Source organism: Camelus ferus, chromosome 11 (genome assembly GCF_009834535.1).
Source record: "Camelus ferus isolate YT-003-E chromosome 11, BCGSAC_Cfer_1.0, whole genome shotgun sequence".
NCBI classification, from domain to species: domain Eukaryota; kingdom Metazoa; phylum Chordata; class Mammalia; order Artiodactyla; family Camelidae; genus Camelus; species Camelus ferus.
Window position 1 is genome coordinate 50,629,605 of NC_045706.1, and position 19,847 is coordinate 50,649,451.

At 33.8% G+C, this 19,847-nt stretch overlaps 1 protein-coding gene across 3 annotated transcripts in view; it reads left to right on the forward strand.

Annotated features, from left to right (window-relative positions):
• Window positions 1-19,847, forward strand: part of ADK (adenosine kinase) — a 413,194-nt gene that overhangs the window by 27,298 nt on the left and 366,049 nt on the right. For all 3 annotated transcript variants that reach the window (XM_006173420.3, XM_032491568.1, XM_006173421.3), the window contains one exon: window positions 2,743-2,817. In XM_006173420.3, coding sequence (XP_006173482.1) covers window positions 2,743-2,817 — 75 coding nt within the window. The remainder of the gene's footprint in view (window positions 1-2,742; window positions 2,818-19,847) is intronic.

The following is a 19,847-nucleotide window of genomic DNA, read 5'->3' on the forward strand; positions in this document are numbered from 1 at the left end:
TGTTTAATCCATATACACTTAATGTAATTACTGATGTGGTTTCATTTAAGTACACCATCTTTTTGTTTTGCTTATCTTGTATGTTATTATGTTATTTCTGCCTTTTTTCCTAAATTGACTATATTTTAATTTTTCATTTTATATTTTTTGTTGGATTTTTTTTAGCTATACCTCATTGTGTTATCATTTTGTGATTGCTCTAGGAAATGCAATATTCATTTTTAACTTAAGACAAACTATCTTGAATTAGTGTTATATTATTTGACCTCAAGTATCTTTAAAATCTAACCTTACTGTAAACCCAGCCCTGATCTATGGGAGCCTGAGAGAAGCAGCAGTCTGTTGATCAAAAAAATCACAGTCTAGAATCGCAAAATCCCTCAAGGCCCGTGAGATTATCATATGCTAGCCATTGAGAATACAACTGTAATTAAGATTAAAAAAAATTTACCCTTTATATTGAGATAAGTTGATTGAGATAAAGTACAAAGAAACCCTTAAAAATCAATTAAAAAGTTCATCAAGGACTTAACAGAACCTAGAGGGAGGAAATGAGTAAAACTGGGAGGGAGAGCAGCAGTGTCTTACTTTATAGGAGCTATCTTTCACATTGTGAATAGAGCCCTCTGGAGTTGTGCAGGGGACAGCTTGTAATGTTTTACATGAGAACCCTTGGGTACGAGTTAGAGAAGATTTTTCTAAGACAGCTGGCTTATGAGGCATTTTAAATAGATGAATGGGAGTTTGCTAGACAAAAGAACTAGGATAAAGTACTTTACAGTTAGGGTCTTTTTCAGGGAACAGTGAGGTATTGTGATTAGAAAATAGATTGTATGTATGAGTTAGAATGGTGAGAGAAGTTAAAGAGGCACTGTATTTCAATGATTGTAATATGCGTATTTCTTCACATTTTAACGTTTCTGAAAGTAGAATGCATCTCTCATCAGGGTTTATGTTACATACTTCTTGCAGCGAGGGGCAGTAGGCAGTGTATAAGTATTTCATCTTTTGTCCTTTAGACGGGGAGTTCTGAATCACATTTTACATGTTCTTGTCCAGTTATGTTCATAAGAAAAGGTTTTGTTGGACAAATAAATTTAGGAATGAGTTTAAACATGGTTATTGTGATTCAGTGTGCTCATTCCTCCCCTGCCACCCCCCCATAGTTCTTTAACTGTAGAAGCCATAGGCCCAGAGAGGTTGCATTAATTTGGTAACATTATTTTTACTAAATTTTCAAATAGAGTGTAAGGAACTATTTTGAGAATGCAGGAGATGCGCAAAGGACTGACTTCTTAAGAAGAAGTCACAGTTATATTCTCTTTAATTATATTCCTTAAAACCAAGAGGAGACCAGTTGGGGATGGAGAGACTGACAAGGGGACAGGATGGTTTTTTTGTGTGGTGATGGAAATGTTTCATATTTTGATTTTGGTTGTGGTTACATGACTATTTATAATGAACTGAACACTTAAAAGGGGTGAATAAAAGGAAACAGCCAGGCAGCTCAGTTGTATTTCCCCTGTACTTTTCTTTTTAAATAAGTTCTAGGAATTTTTATTGTTAGACTAACAATACATAAATCATGGAGAGATGTCCCTAATGAAATGATGATCAAGTGTTACTGTATCTGCCTGCTGATCCTTCATTTTCTAAGGACTTAAAGTATTTTCTTTTTGTATTAGACTTTTTTTTATAAATGTCAGTGTGAATAAATCAATGAATTATCTTTTCACCATCAGCTTTCTTTAAATAGAAAAAGGGACAAATTTCTTTTTTATTGCATACTCAACTGTAGTTGCACAATCTGTGATTTTATTAAGAGAAATTCATCTAAATATAATTCGTTCTTCTAAATCATTATAGACTATTATTGTAGGCTGTGCCTCATTCTCCTAAAGCAGCTTTGGGGTATTGATCCTGTTAATATTATTGGTAACCTCCAAATGAGGAGGATGGTCACCAGTTTGGAGGCAACTGGAAGAGAGCTTGAGCAAACTAGAGATCAGTGGGAAATTACACAGAGGTAAATTTTACTGCATAAACTAGCGGGATGCCTTCCATGGAGGCTGACCCAGTTATGGCCACTGGTCCATTTCTTGCTTTCAGTTGGGCTGGAAGGTATCACTTGGGTGGAGTTCTGTCTTTCCCTCAGTATTGAGCCATATTGTGATCCGTTTTGGAAAACAGACTTCCTCAAAGCCTGTTAAATGTAATTGAAAATTACAGTATCTATGATACCCATTGTGAAGGTCCCACCCCAGTCATTCACAGATATTTAGGGATAAGGCTCTTGACTGGACTCCTCCAGGACTTGCTGTATGCTCCCTAAAAACTTTCATTTGTTCAGTATTTCACTTGTTAGAGAGAGTTAATTGTCTATCATGCTGGTTGGGTGCAGAACTTTGTTATGATAGACCTTAAAAAAAAAAGAACATTGAAATTAATTAGCTGCAGTCATTGGCTGTTAAATACTGTGGGAAGAAAATCACATGATCTGATTTCTTCTGTTATATTTTAGTTCCTCCAACTTAAAAGTCATTCTCCTTTCTGAATGTACTCGTCCTACCTCTAAAATGTTGCCCTACATATAATAGGCAAATCAAAGGTTTAATAAACTAGTATGTTACATGTATTTTCAAGGTAAAGTGAAGATATTTTTATATTTGTGTGCATTTTACATATCACTTATTTTCAGAAGTATTTCTCACTTGTGCTTGTATTTTGTTTCTGTTTTTTTAGTGAAAATATTCTCTTTGGAATGGGAAATCCTCTTCTTGACATCACTGCTGTAGTGGATAAGGATTTCCTTGATAAGTAAGTATTAAACTTTTTTATATGTACAATGTGAAACTTAAAGAAAAACTGATGAGAACTTTAGAATTTACTTTCTTAACATCTTCAACTGGAGGAAAACTCCAGAAATATAAACCTGCTATTAGCAAGTAGAATATTATTACTTATTAAATAATTGACCATACTTTTCCCTGGGAAAACTTAGGTACGTTTGTTCATTCCTATTGCTATTTTCACTTGAAATTTATTTTTAATTTTTTCAAGGAAGAAGTATGTGGTTTACTTCATGATTTAATTTCCACATTTAAAAATTACTATCAATGAACTACATCTATAGTGGTACCATAATAACATGAATGGGAGAAGGAATAGGATTAGAAAGGGCAAGAAGAGTATCAGGACATAACCCAAATGCCATGAATTTCCACTATTTTCCCCTAATAGTAACTTACAGTGTTGTTAATTTAGCTGAGAAATCATTTTGTGTTTATTTATTCTGACTGTCTGAGATTATTTGGTACAAGAAAAAAATTAAGTACTAAAAAAGGATTAATAATGAGAAATCAAGGTCCTTCTACTTGATCACCCCAAGTTCTATGTCCAGGGGCAACCACTTTTAAAAAAATATTGTTGAGGTATAATTTACTTGAAATTCATAATTTTAACCATTTTAAAGTGTATAATTCAGTGACTGCCAGGACATTTGCAGTGTTGTGCAACCATCACCACTACCTAATTCCAGAACATTTCATCACCCCAAAAAGAAACTAGTACTCTTTTAGTGGTCATTTCAGTATTTTCAACCTGCCCTCCCCACCTTGCCCCAATCTCCAGGGAACTGCCAGTCTGCTTTCTGTTTCTATGGATTTGCCTATTCTGGACATTTTATTTCATATAAATAGAGACATACAATATGTGGCCTTTTGTGTCTGGCTTATTTTACTTAGCATGATGTTTTTCAAGGTTCTTCATGTTGTAGCATGTATCAGTACTTCATTGCTTCTTAAGGCAGAATAATAATCCATTGTATACATACCACATTTTATTTGTCCATTCATCCATTGATGGACACACTGATGATGGATGCTTTGGGTGGTTTCATTTTGGGGCTATTATGAACAAAGCCGCTGTGAATATTTGTGTACAAGTTTTTGCATGGACATATATTTTCATATGTCTAGAGTATACATTTTGGAGTGGAATTGCTAAGTCACATGGTAATTCTGTGTTTAGCTTTTTTAGGAACCATTTGACTGTTTAAAACACTGGCTGTACCATTTTACATTCCGACTAGTTACAGGTGAGGGTTCTATTTTCTCCACATCCTCAGCAAGACTTGTTCTTTTCCCTTTTTAAAATTATAGCCATCCTAGTGGGTATAAAGTCATATTGTGGTTTTGATTTACATTTTTCTAATCACTGATGATGTTGAACATCTTTTCATGTGCTTATTGGCCATTTGTATATCTTTGGAAAAATGTGTATTGGAATTCTTCACCCATTTTTTAATTTGTTTTTTGTTGTTGAGTTGTAAGATATATTATATTATATATAATATAATATATATTATATTATTCTTAATACTAGAACCTTATCAGATGCATGATTTGCAAACACCTTCTTCCATTCTGTGGGGTTTTTTTCCCCACTTTTTTGGAAGTGTCCTCTAAAGCAATAAAGTTTTTAAATTTTGATGAAGTTCAGTTTATCTGTTTTTCCTTTTGTACCCTGTGCTTTTGCTATCATATCTGAAACCCATTCTAAATCTAAGATCATGATGATTTGTGCCTATTTTCTCCTAAGAGTTTTAGTTTTAACTCTTAAATTTAGATCTTTGATCCATTTTGAGTTAGTTTTTGTATAAGATGTATCTTAAGGGTTCACTTCATTCTTTTGCATGTGAAAATCTAGTTGTCCCAGCATCATTTATTGAAGAGACTGTACTTTTCCACACTGAATGGTGGTTTTGGCATGCTTGATGAAAATCAGTTGACCAGGGGTGTTTGGGTTAATTTCTGGATTCTCAGTTCTATTACATCAGTCTGTATGATTTTCCTTATTCCAGTACCACACTGTTTTGATTACTGTAGCTTTGTAGTGAGTTCTTAATTCAGGAAGTGTGAGCTCTTCAACTTCGTTGTTGTCTTTCAGGGTTGTTTTGGCTATTCGAAGTCCCTTGCAATTCCATATTAATTTTAGGATCCTCTTGTCTGTTCCTGCAAAAAAGGCAGTTGAAAGTTTGAATGGGATTGCATTTAATTTGTAGGCTGGTTTTAGAAATATTGCCATTTTAACAATATTAAGTCTTCTAGTTCATGAACAGGGGATGTCCTTCCATTTATTTAGGTTGTCTTTAAGTTGTTTCAACAGTTTTTAGTAGTTTTACGTTCACAAGTCTCACAGTTCCTTGGTTAAATCTAATCCTAAGTATTTAATTATTTTTGATGCTATTGTAAGTGGGATTTTTTTTTTTTAATATTGTTTTTGGATTGTTCATTGCTGGTACATAGAAATACAACTGATTTGGTGGGGAGACAACCATTTGTAACAAGTTTTGGTTTTTTTAAATGTCTTAGAGATTACCTCCATAACTCTTTATTTGGATAAATTCAAATGTCGAAGGATCAGGCAAGAATTTATAAGTGTGTAAATTTGGCCTGTTGTAATATAATAGGAAATGGGTTGGGGGGTGTAGGACAAACTGGAGGATGTCTTATCCTATGAAATTCAGATACAAATTTAAAAAATATACTTTGCTAATCAGAAACATGCCTGCAAACAATTGTGTTAATGGTTTTATTTCTTCTGATTATCTTGTGCTTTTAAGTAACATACATACATTAAATTTTTTTCTTACATCAACTTTTGATAGAATCCCTTGACTTCTCACTATATAGAATGAAGTTAGCAGTGCCCCTACTCTTCCCTCTGCCACTTCTCCCTTATTTTCTAAATTCTGTTAACTTTCTGCTTCTACTTCTAACTGTAACTTTCTACTTTCTAACTACTGTTTATATTTTTAATATTCAGATTGATGTTTTCATTCTGTTATCTATCTATAATTGTCTTACCAACTTTGAATGCAAAGTGATAATGAAGGTTGAAAATCTTTTATCTACATGTATACTAGCATCACTGTATTAATCACTTTGCAGAATTAAATGGCATCCTAGGAATATAGAGTAGGTTTAACGTTTGGCATGTAGTTAGAGTACATCACCATATTAACAAACTAAAAAAAGAAATCATATAATCATCTCAGTAGTCACAGAAAAAGTGTTAGCCAAAATCCAATGTATTTTCCTGATAAAATTTCTTATAGCAGTTGTGGAATAGAAGGGACCTTTTTTAACTTCATGAAATTTAAGTTGGGGAAAAGCCTACTGATAATGTAATTTTTACTGGTGAAAGTCTGAATAATTTCCCCGAAGATCAGAAACAGTTCAAGGATGTCGGCTTTCACCACGTCAGAATGTATGCAGTGGTCCTGGAGAATCCAGTCAAGGCAATTAGACAAGAAGAAAGAAAAGACATCCAGATGGCATAAGAAGAAATAATTTTTTTATTTCCAAAAGGCATTGTCATTTATGTAGGATAACTGATGGAATCTATAAAAAAGGATACTACCTGATTTCAGTAATTATTATAAAACTATAGTAATCAAAACAATGATACCAGTGTAAAGTTTGATGGCACAGAAAATCCAGAAATAGATTCACACATAAATAGACAGCTGATTTTCGACAAAGGTGAAAGGAAGTTTGGAGGAGAAAGGATTGTCTTTTCAACAAATGGTGCTGGCACAATTGGACATCCACGTACATAACAGTGAATTTGGATCTGTATTTTGTACCATATTCAAAATTAACTGATAGAACTAAATATCAAGACTAAAACTATAGAAATTCTATACAGTAATATAGGACAAAATCTTTGTGATTGATTTAAGGCAGAATTCCTTATATACAGAATACAGAAGTATGTTCTATAAAAGAAAATATTGATGAATTGGACTTTATCAAAATGAAAAAATTTTGCTGTTGGAAAGACACTGTTTTGAGAATGAAAGGACAAACCACAGGTTGGAAGAAAATCTTTGCAAAGCATTTGTTTAATTCAGTTAGAATATATAAAGAACTCTCAAAATTCAATCAGAAAAGAAGCAACCCAACAAAAAATGGGTTTTTGGGCGAGTGATTTGAACATTTACCAAAGATACATGGATGGCGAATAAACACAGGTAAAGATACTCTCTTTAGTTATCAGAGAAATGTAAATTGAAGACACAGTGAAATATTACCATACATTTGTAAATTGCTAAAATTTAAAAACATATCAAATGTTTGGCCAGATTATGGAGGAAGTGCAGTTTTCTTCTCATGGGAATGTAAAATGTTGCACTGATTTTCAGTCTTAGAAAGTTAAACACACATATGCTATTTGGTCCAGCCATTCCTTTCTTAGGTATTTACCCAAGAGAAGTGAAAGCATATGTCCATACAAAGACTTGTTCACTAATGTTCATGGTAACTTTGTTTTTAATAGCTAAAACCTAGTAACTTCTAGGTCTATCAGCAGGTGAATCAAACAGATTGCTTACCCATGGAGTGGAATACTAGTCAGAAATGAAAAAGGATTGGAATACTGATTGGATGAAACTCATAATAATTGTGTTCATTGAAAGAAGCCTGACAAGAAGTATATACTGTACAATTCCATTTATATTGAGAATATAGGAAATTCAATTTAATCTATGGTAACAAAGCAGATCATTAGTTTTATGTGCATTTGCCAGGGTGTGACAGAGTGCAGGAAGGAGAGATTACAAAGAAACTGGAGGGAGCTTTTAGGGGTGTGTTCATTAATCTTGATTGTGTAGTGATTTCATGAGTATATGTATGTATCAGAACTTATCAAATTATATACTTTAAATATATACAGTTTAATGTATCTCAATTATACATTGAAAGGTTTATAAACAAAATAGAACCAACTGAACATGAATTTATGGGTTTGAAGTTAGATCTCCTTTGTTTGCTTAGTGCGAGATGTTTTGTCCAGGAAATCAACTAACTGATGGTCACTAAAAAAAATTCACATAGCGTATAAAAATCCAAAGAGAAAGTAACAAATTGGAAATTTTACGACGTGTGTAACCAGCGTTAAACTGTTGATGAACATGCTTTCAGAACATGCTTTCAGACATTTCTTAGGCATGTGTAACCCAGAGATAAATGTTTGTGTTTATGGGATAATACTATGGGTAGTCTTAGGTAATTAGCTTTTTTTTCACTCTATACTATGTTTTGAATGTTTGTTTTTAAAAGTTTGTGCAAATGTGAACAGAATGATTATGATCTGGCAGCTGTGTGCTGACACTACTGGGAGCTCAAGTAGCTTCTTTGTTTCACTAGCAGCTGGTCCTAAATGGCCAGCTGAAGTCTGATTTTTTTTTTCTGGGTGGCGGTGAGGGTTTTAATGTAACCTTTACTTTTGAAATAAGTATGTAGAGATAAAAAACAAGTTTTGGTCGTAAAAGGTAGAGAATTTCCTTGTTTATATCTCTGGCCATTTCTTCCAAAATATATTTTAAAGGTCCTTATTATTTCAATAGACTGTGTTTAACTTGTATTTCAGACCATATTTACATAAGTGTTTTATATTTGAACTGTGTGAAAATAAACTATCCTGGAATAGTCTGTTAGGTACTCTAACTAATGATTAAATATATACTTATTAGTATCTTATGCTATAAAAGTGAGTCAACTGTCAAAATTCTTCTGATAAAGTATTTGTTTTTGTGATTCTGATTTTCAAAAAAGAAGTATGTGATCTTTTCAATAAAAAAAATACTTATCATTGTAATACTAGTACTAGTTAAAAACTAGTTAAACTGGTACTGAATGTTTTTAAGGAAAAATATCAGTTCTTTGCGACTTCTTCCGTCTCTCTCCTTGCTTTTACCCTTCTCCCCATAAATGCTGTTTTTCCAGACTGAAACCATTTAAAATTCTGTTAGCTGTTTTTTTCCCCCTAGTATCTGTCTGTGTCTAAACAATAGGCTAATATTGCTATGTGTGATTTTCATAAGGATGATTGATTGGATAGGCAAAGGATAAAAGTTCCTTTAATGTAAGGAAAGGATACAAGAAATTGATTCGATTAGGATGGATTCCAGAATAGAGGATACAGTGGCACTCCATGTGGAGAGGCACACTTGGTCTGCAGATTGTTAGGAGAGTAAATGACCAAATCGTGTTTTGGGGCGATGGTGGAGAGGATTCCCTCTGACCTTCTGAGAACTTTGCTTTTGCCATTCTCAACAGGATTTTTATATTTTCTTGATTTAAAAAAATTGTTGAAGAGTCTGATTACTTCCTTCCTTGCTGATCAGGTTGTAGTAACTTGGGAAAACCCCTGTGCATTCTTGGATTTTTACTGGGAGACTAAGAGAATTGAACGTTAATTTCTCATGCTTACCCATCTACCTAGCAATTCTAAGCTTAGGGGCTTTCTGAGGTCTGTATTTCTAGCTGTTTCTTGATTTGTCAATTTTAGATTTTGCATGTTGACTCTCTCTTATGATAGCTAAGGATTTATCTCTCTTATATGAACACCATTTCCTCTTTTTCATCTTCCCCACTTTGTTATATTACATTAAATCATGAACAAAATTACAGACTTTGATTACTTATAAAGCTTTTCATTTTTCTTGCCATGATTTATTGCATTCTGTGTTCATTTGTACCATTTTCTGTACACTTATTCAAATTTTCAGTAGCCACTCAATATATTAAGTCTGTTGTGTGCCTATTAACCACTCTCCCCACCACTCCTCCTCCTCAAAGTCAGTAAGTCTATCAACCTCTTTTCCTCTGTGACCTCCCTTCTGGAGTTCACCATCGTTGTGCTTCAAACTGAACTAGTTGTGTTGCTATACCTGTCTCATTTTTTTGTCCTTTTAAATAGTACTCTACCTGAACTTTTGACTATCTCCTTTTAGATTTCTTGTTTCCTGTGTCTCGTATTTTCTTCATTGATTTCTTGTGTGTGTGTGTGGTGTGTGTGTGTATAGCATATCCTTCAGTAGCTTCCTAAGAGAAAGAGTGCATGTGTACATGTATGGTAATTTTTTTAATCTTTGTGTATGTCTGATGATCTTTTACATTTTTTTTCCCTTCAGTCTTATTAACTGGTTAATACAGAGTTTTTGTTGAGAATTTTGAAGGCCATTGTCTTCCAGCATCTCATATATCTCTTTTTTATATTACCAATTTTTTCTCTATAGAAGCCTTTAGGATTTTTTTTTTTGGTCCTTGATGTTAGAAAACTATTATTATGTAACATTTTGTTCTTGTGTTATGAATGTAGATTTTTTTCCCTTGTCTGTCTAAGCATAATAATTAGAGTTGCTTTTGTTTGGGTTTTGAAGGTTTCACTTTTCTTCCCTGCTTTATCTGTGGATTGTCCTCTTCTGATTGCTTATTGTGATGTTTCTCCTTCACAGTGGAGACTTTCCTTCAATATTTGGTGACTGTTGGCTGTCTGTAGTTAAATGTAAGACATTAAAAAGCTTATTCTGTTTATTTGCATAGGAATAAGAAAAACTCTGGACGAATATTTTCTAAACTCTAACATTCATGGTAGGGTACCTGTATTTCAGCATTCTGTACAGTTAAATATTTTTGTAACAGTCCTGAATTGCTTTTATGAGTTTTTTTTATACTTTAATAGTTTTTTTATTGCTGTGTAGTAATAATTATCTATTGCCGTGTACTACATTACCCCAAAACTTGGCTGCTTGCAATAACAAACATGTAGTATCTCCCAGCTTCTGAGGGTTTAGGAGTGTGACATAGCTGGGTGGTTCTGGCTTAGGGTCTCTGATGAAGTTGCAGTCAGTCTGTTGGCCAGTGTGGCAATCATTGCAAGGTTCAAATGTGGCTGAAGGATTTGCTTCCAAGCTCACTTATGTCGTTGGCTGGCCTCAGTTTCTTAAGAGCTATTGGACTGAGGGCCTCAGTTCCTCACCTGATAAGCATTTGAGTGTCCTAAAAAATGGCAGCTGTTTGCCCTATTGCCAGTCATTTGAGAGAGAGTTGATTTTCCATAAATATAAAAAAGCTGCAGTCTTTTTATAATCTATTCTTGGATGTGATGTGACATCATTTTTTCCATATGCTTGCTATTGGTCATACAGACCAAACTGGGTGTAATGTGGGAGGGCACTACACACGGATTTGAAAACCAGGAGGCAGAGATCCTTGGGGACCAGAAGGCAGACTGGGATAGCCTGCCTCCAGGGTGGCTCCCGATGATCCCCTCCTGCTGGCATTCCTGTGAGTTATTCCCTCCCATATTGCACCATGGCTGATCCACGTAACCAGCTGCGTATGGCAGAAGTGATGGTGTGTTGCTTCAAAGATTAGGTTGTTAAAGACTGTGTCTTCCATCGTGGGTGCTGTCTTACTTGCTTGTGCTTGCTTGCATGTTCTCTCTCTCTCTCCCTCTGTCTCTCCCTCTGTCTCTGTCTCTTATTTTTGGATTACTCATTCTGGAAGAAGCTAGCCACCATGTCTTGAGGACATTCAGACACCTTGTGAGAAGCATAAATGGCTGGAGAGAAGAGGCCTCACGCCTACAGCCAGTGGGGAACTGAGACTTGCCAACAACCGTGTAAAGGAGCTGAGAAGTGGGTTCTCCATCCTCTGTTGAGCTCTGAGATTATTGCAGCCCTGGCTGACAGACAGCTTGACTGAAACCACATGAGAGACCTCGAGCCAGAGAAACTCAGCTAAGCCACTTCTGGATTCCTGACTCTCAGAATCTGTGGGATAATAACTACTGTTTTAATTTGCCAAGTTTTGGGTGAATTTGTTATATAGCCAAGAGCACTAATAAATAATGCAAAGAAAATTTGTTTTTCAAAAACCCCTCCCCCCAGTACCCCTCATTTGAAACCTCATTAGCAGGTTGGTATGTGTGGGTTGGACTTGTTGACTGGTGGGACTTTATTGTGGCCTAATTATGCTAAAAGCCTGTTTTTTTTTTGGAGAGGGGAGATGACCCTTAATGTTAGTATCTGGAAGTCTGTTTTGAGAATCTTTTCAGTTTCTTTATAGAAAAGTCTTCATTTTCCTTCCTGAAGGTATAAAGCTGCTTTATTGTTAGAGTTGGCCAGAGAAAGGGGGCCAGAGTTACCATAATTAGGCAGTTTCATCTGTCCCTCCCTACTTCTGGCTTGCCAGCTGTCCCTCCGTTCAGAGATGCTTCTCTTTGGTTTCTCAAGGGAATAAACCTCTAATTTATCTCTGATTTATCTTAGGAGTTGTAAATTGTGAGGGTGAGATGGTAGACTGTTCCCCTAATTTGAGCTCCATGCCTTATCCGTGTCTTCTGAGATTTAGGGCTTCTGCAGGTGTTCTGGGCTTGCTTATCATATATAGACTCTTTCCGTTGGAATTGAGATTTTAGTTTCTTTGGTGCTGCTGAGTTCCTCATCTGCTTTCCTTTTTCTGGAAATTTGTGGAAACCTTTTTGACTTTCAATGCTTATATTACTGTTCTTTTTGATCCTATTTAAGTCTTTCTGCCATATTTGTGAAGTCCAAGGGGTGTGAGTGTGTGTATTTCACTATTATTATATGTGCTATAATAGCAGGAAATATGTGACTACAGTTGCATAGAATTTTTGAGATACATTGAAATTTGGAGATGTTTTAATCCTCTTTATTGTTTTTACAACAGAAAAAAACCAGGTTCAGTGAAGTTAAATGTTTTCCCTTGATTACAATTAGCAGTGCAAGCCTGAGAGAGAATCTGTATCTCCTGACCCTATATGTTTCCTTTTCTACCATGTCACACTATCTTTATTTATTAACTAGATTATTAAATTTTTGGTAATTTAAACCTATGTACAAACTAAGAATTGATAACTACATGGCAGATTTGGGGGATTCAGAATGAGTAAGCCTGTTTCCTGTGTCAGAGCAATCCCTGGATAAATCAAAATGGTTTTCTTACTTTCCTTTAGTTGAAGCTTTTTGTTGATTTCTGGTCTCATCTTTTGTTTTAAGTATTTAAAATTTTGTGTAATTTATGTGATAATCTTAATTTCTCAAATAGGTAGTGTTTTGAATAAGAGAGACTTTTTTTTTCTTTAATTTAAAATTTCCTTTGACTTTCTTGGTTCTGATTTGCTTACTCTCTTCTGGTTTCTGATCTCTTGAGAGGAAGCTCAACATTCTTTTTTGTACAAGGTATATAAGTAAATATCCATAGTATAAGCCTTGCATGCAGCATTTATAAACATTGGTGGGGAGAAAAACAATTAAGAAAAGTTTCTTAGTAAATCCTTTCTGTGTGCAGTGAGCTCTGGACACCAAGGAACTGCACTATGCTTTTTTGTCATGTGACTGTTAGCATAGTGCTGAATACGCGTTAGGCACTTGGTAACTATATCTGACTGAAAAGCCTTTTTTAAGTGGAATTTTAAGTGTTAAAAGTTAATGAGGATATTGATACTTTTTTCACATATATTTTTGTGAAGTTATATTTTCCACATGCTATGTCACGCTTTTCAGAGCAGTTTTTAAAAGAACAAGAACCATTATATCCTAATGGTCTTTGCACGTTGGAGTGGTGTGCAAAAAAGGGTTGAATCTAAAGAAGTGCCATGGAAAATTCTTCTGAAAAACTTTCAAGAGTGAGGAGAAAAATAAAAGTATAATAATTTTTAATAATTATCTGATAATAATAGCATTTATTCAGCATATATTAGCTGTGTTTTTATATGGTATTATTTTAGCTCTTATGACAATTTTCTGAGGTAGTTATCCTCATAAAGAATAACTTAGCGTCTAAGGCATTTGTTCATGACCAAAAAAATGTATCAGTCATTGTGCAGAGTATTTGTTTTACTTGTAAGCTTGTATTCTTTATTTTCCACTATCTTACTATAGAAGTATTAATTTGAAAGTGGAAAACTCTATATCCAGATTTTTTGAGTATAAATTAAGTAGATATGTAAAGGTTTATAAACTTAATGAAATTCTGTTCTTCAGTTACAGGTATAATGTAAGTGAGAAAAATGTGTGTAATTTGCTCTAAAAATTGTTAGCATTCAGTTTTAATTAATGCCTTTGAGTAGATTACTGATTTCTTTGTGAGAGGTTGAAAGACTCAAAAATTCTCATCTTGACTAAGCTTTCAAAACAGTGCACTTCTTGTGTTGGGAGGATGGTATGTTGCCTACAATTGACCTGTTTCCAGAATACAGCAAGCATTGACATGATTCAGAAATATAGATACTCATTTGATATTAAAAAATTAAAATTTCTTCTAGAGTATCCTATTGTTTATTTGAAGATTTTAAAGCTAGTTTTCCCCTTGAATAAGAAAAAATTAAGATCTTTATCTAATTAAAAGAAAAAGCAGAGTCAAGTTAGTCAGTTTTAATGTATCCAATTTGCCAAATATAACAACTGAAAATAAGTAGGAACACTTGTGGCAGGAAGTAAGCTATTGAAAATAATCTTTTTCAGCATATTGAAGAGACACAGTGGGTGTGAGGGGAGAAGGAAATATGGAACATGTAAATACTTCCCAGATGAGTTTGGTCTAATTATGGAGAGTAAAGAAAGAGGTATGTATTAATAGGGATGGAAAACGGAGGGAAGGAATGCATAAGACAGATTTGCCTTAATTATTTCTGACACCAGATAAATATCGCAGAAGTTAAGAGGAATGAGAGAATTAATGAAATGATAATTGGGAAATAAAAATCATCATCAGAAGTGAAAATACAGTTTTAAAAAGAGAAGCTAGAGTAGTTTAGAAACTATGTTTTTCTCAGTGATGTAAATCTTTAGTGGTAGAATGATGTGAACCCTAGGTAAATCTTGATTAATGTAAGCATGCATGAAAGATATTACTTTAATGTCCACTACAGAAATACTGAGAGTAATAGTAGTTGGTCATAAATTTCAATGCTCATTACTCAATGCCAAAAATTTACAGCTGAATTATTTTTATGAACTAAGATGAACTACTTCGATAAATGAGTGTATATTACGTGGATATTAACACTCCTAACAGTATTTAGAGTGTATGTTAAACTCCAAACGGTATATTTAGAATGTACATTAACACTCCAAACAGTATTTTTGGAGTGTTGTGATACTCTGTATATAAGGTTAAAAACTATTACTGTTTTGTTTTACAAATTCTGAAATGTCCTGACACTTGTAGTTAAGTCTTTATACAGCTATTTTGCAGTGTTTTTCTTCTATAAGTTATAACATTATGTTTTATATATTTAGGTCTTTAATTGAGCCTGAATTGATTTTGTATATGATATGAAGTAGGGATACCGTTTTTAGAAAGTTTTTCTTATAGGAATCAGCTGATTTATAACTGTATTTTGAATAGTCCAGCCTTTACTCACTGATCCGCAGTGCCGATTTTTATTTACCTCTAGTTTGGTTTCTTAATTCTATTTTTTTTCCCCTCCTGGTCTGTCTGTCTGTCCTTGAACTAATGCCAGCCCTATCTTTATTTTATTACTAAAGTTTTACGGTATGTCTTGATGTCGGATAGAGCAAGTCCCTACATTTGGTTCTTATTCAAGAGTTTTCTTAGTTGTTCTTGGCTCTTTTCTTTTGTCCATAGATTTTAAAATAAGTTTGTTGATTCCTATGAAAATTCTTTCTGAGATGTTGTTTGGGATTGCATTACATTTATAGATTAATTTGGAAAAACGAGCTCTTCACCATATGGGTTTTTCTGTCTCTACATATATTTCTCCATTTAGCTTATGTATTCTATTATATATTTCAGTGACACATAGGTTCTAAGTACATTAAATACAGGGTTACAAAATTAATAGTATTTTTTAAACTTATACATCTTGTGGTAGTGATCATTGCTAAATTTGTTATAAAAATAAATGATTTTTGGAAAACATTCAAACCATTCAGAAGCAATTAAAAGTAACAGTGAAATCTGGGGTAATTTACTATATCTGCAACAGTGCTGTCCACTGGAACTTTCTGTGATGCTGAAAATGTTATATAGTGTTGTCCAGTATGGTAACCAGCAGTCACATTTATTTAGCTTTGAACATTTGAAGTATGATTAGTGCAACTGATGAATAGAATTTTAAAATTTTATTTAATTTTAGTTAAATTTAGTCATGTGAGTAGTGGTTATAATATTAGACAGTGCCACTTAGGTTTTACTGCAGAATTTTACAGTTTTCTTTATAAAAGTACTTTTTTTAGGTTTATTCTAGGTATTTTAAAAATATGGTTGTTGCTATTGTGAGTAGAATATTTTTTTCAATAACACTTTTTAGATTATTACTGGTATTTGGAAATGCTACTGAATTTTGAGTATTTCCTTTAACTTGGTTACCTTTGACCTTCATTAAAAGAAAGATGAGCTTTGACTATTTTGATTCTTTCTTTTAGAATTTGAAATAAACTGGTATTTAATTCTGAATCTTTATATTTCATATTATGGAATTGGACTTGAGTTGCTCTGGAGTTTCTTCAGTTAAGACTTAAATTATGAATACTAAATGAACACGGACTCATTTATGAAGACCTCATTTTGCTCCAGATATTTTTAATAGTGTTCTTTGTAGCTTCTCTGATGTTCAGACCTTACTTTGAATATTGAGGGAAATGGTATTCCTAAGGCTTACCTAAACATGGATTTATTTTTAACAGTTCACTTGAGCTCATAGAAATTTTTTGGAGCACCTGAATTTTCATCAGCATTTTTCAAGTACTGGGACTACAATGTTAAATAAATTTCTTGCCTTTAAGCAGCTCGTCTAATTGAGGAGAGACAGGTGTAGAAAGAAATTGCTTCATCACCGTAGTTAAGATTGTGCTCTGGAACAACTTGTAGTTGTGTGACTTTGGTTATATTTCTTAATCTAAGGAAGCTCAGTTTCCTTGTGAGTCAAATAGGAATATTAGAATAGGAATATTATAATGTAAGGGTTGAATGAGATAATTTATGTATTTGCCATATGTTAGCTAATACTATTGGCTACTAAGAAGCTCGAAATGTCTCTTATCTCTGTTACAAACAATGGAGACAACTTGAGGGGGTTTAATAACCAGGGGGATGACATGATCAGATTTACATATAGAATTACATAAATCACTGTGTCTGCAGTAGACCAGGGGATTTGAGGAGATAAATTAGGGAAGGCTATAGTGTTAGACCTGTTGAGAGATGGTGACCTGGTTGTTATAGTTAGGAGAGGATAGTTGGGAGAAAGTTCATTAATACTGTAGTGTTATAAAGGTAAGACTTGATTAATGAAAAGGACAAAGGAGTCAGGGGTGACATTTCAGTTTTAGTTTTGGGGAGTGACTAGATTGTTGTTATTTATAACTGAGTTAGTATGAGAGGGAGTAGAGAGATTGAGTTCAGTTTTGTTCATGCATGAAATGAATATGTGATATCCAGGTGGGCATACTCAGAAGAGAGTCTGATTTATGTTTCTGGTGGGTAGAGGATTCATGACTGAAGAGCTCTATCATAAGTAAATGTTATATTTAATTGTGCTTTGACACAATGCCATTCAGTAAATATTAGCTGTTATTACCATTATCATCATCATCGTTAGCATCATCATCATCATAACTACTACCACGATTATTATATAGGTGATATTTAAGCAACCAGTAGACGAGCCTTTCTAGAGAAAGAGCATAAAGTAAAAGGAGAAGTGGTTGGAAGATAGAATATTTCATGGATGAATAGATGAAGAAGGATTACCGAAGGAGATAGAGAAGAAATGGTGAGCTTTTAGCAGGAGAGCTGAGACAGGGTCTCACAAAGTACAGTGAGTTTGTATGACAAAGTGGTTAATAATGTCAGTTATAACATCTCTGGCAACATAAAGCCTGCAAAAGTCCACTGAATTTGACAATAGCATATCAGTGGTAACCTCAGCTAGGTAAATAACAGTGGAGTGACAGATAGGGACAGAAGTCCGATTAGAATGTACTTAGAAATAAATAGGAAATGTGATATAAAGTGTGCTGATTTTGTTGATGTGGCCCAAGAGCCAAGTGGAGACAACTTACAAGTACCAAATTTTAAAAATGTCTATTAATGAAAATATGTGGCTAGTCACTATGAATAATTATCAACAATTTTAAAAAAAGAATATAGTTTGGTGTGTTTAGCTTTAAATCTAGTTTAATTATTTTTCCTCCAGCCTTCTCCAGTTGAGTTTTAATCTTCATCTAGTTTACTAATGAGAATTTAAAATACTATTTTCATAAACCTTGTAACTTTTTGCTATTATTTGCATTCTAACCCCATGGTTTACTCTTAATCTATTACTTTATAAGCCTCTTAAATTTTACCTTTAGTGATTAGTGGTGGTTAATATGTTTGGTCTCTCTTTTTCTTTCTTTCCAGTGTGTTTTAATTAACTTTTATTTTTCAATTGCAAGAGCCAGTTAAACATGTGAAGTTGTTTAAAATCTTTGCAATATCCAGACTGTCTACCTGATTGATTCTGTCAGATTTATTAAACTACAGGATACCATTAGGGTTCTTTGGTCTGTGAATTCTTTGCAGATTTCTGGAATTTTACTTGTTTATTTCTCAGAAGGCAATCTTAATTGCAAGTATTTATAGAATATTTTATTGTCATCCTGCTATGTAGCAAGTCTTGGTTTGGCATAAACTATCTATGAAATGGGGTAGGGCATTTCATTTATGATTGGGCTGTTTGTGGGCTTCACTTTCTCTTCAAGGATCTTTTTGAGCCTGAAATTCTGTTATGCTAATCTTCTTCAGGGAAAGAGCATACTTGAATAAATAATGTTTGTTTCTGTCTCTTACAAAAGGCCCAAACTTCGTTTTATTACTGTTCGTAGCACATTACTGCTGTTCTAGCATATCTCAATAGTTACCTATAATGTATTAATGCATTTTACTTATGTATTATGATATTTAATTATAAATCTGAAATAACAATACCATTTTCTCATTGCCCATGGTGGGAATGGCATTAGTGGGTTTTATTCGTTGTTTTTTTGTTTGTTTGTTTGCTTCAGGTGTGTCTTCCTTAAACAGCTCAGAGTGAGGAAAGAACTCCTTCTTCTCCTCTCCCTTCCGTGTTCCCTCTTTCTCCCTCCTTTCCCTCTCCCCTCCTTCCTACTTATTTGTTACCTGTTGCTCTCAATATTTATACAATAAAATATTTAAATTTATTTAAATTTTTAAAATACAAGATAAGTTTTGAACTAATCTTTGGAGGTTTACAGATTCATTTGTTGAGAAGTTTAAGTGAAAGCTACATCCAGATGAGTATCATAACCACATTCTAAAGTGTTATATGTATTTTTTAAAATATTTTTTTCTAATTTCAAAAAAATATTATTTACATTTTGAAAGAGCATGAAGAATATATAATATTTTGACATACATGTTTCCACCTCTTTTTGGGAGTATTTACAATCTTCTTTTTTTTTTAAACTTAATATTGTACCATTTCCCTGTGGTTGAACTATACTTTATTGATGCAGTTGGCTCCTTTTTGGATGGCATAATTGTTTGCAGTTTTACTTTTTCATAAATAATGCTCTAGTTGACATCCTTGTACAGAGCTCTCTGATATTTCCTTAATGGAAATCTGTAGTCATGCAGTTGTTTCAAAATATGTGAAACACTTTAATATCCTCCCCACTTTCACTTATGAGCTTATTGAATTATTCATTTTATAGAGGTGCAGGCACCTCTAATAAAGAGGGGAGGGGTATTTATTACGTGTTAAATAATGTGCTGGGCCTTTTGCATGTATTATCATTTTTAATCCACATAGCAAAACTGTCACATAGGTAGTTTTGTCCTCTTCAGAGAAATTAAATGGCTTGTCTACTTAATGGCAGAATCAGGTCTTAGACTTTCAATCTAATGTTCTTTCACTGGCTCAGAGGCTCTCTTTGTAGGGGCTTGTGGCAGGAATAAAGAGGTTCCCTTCCCTGCTCTCTCTCCTGCTTCCTCATCTTCTGCTGA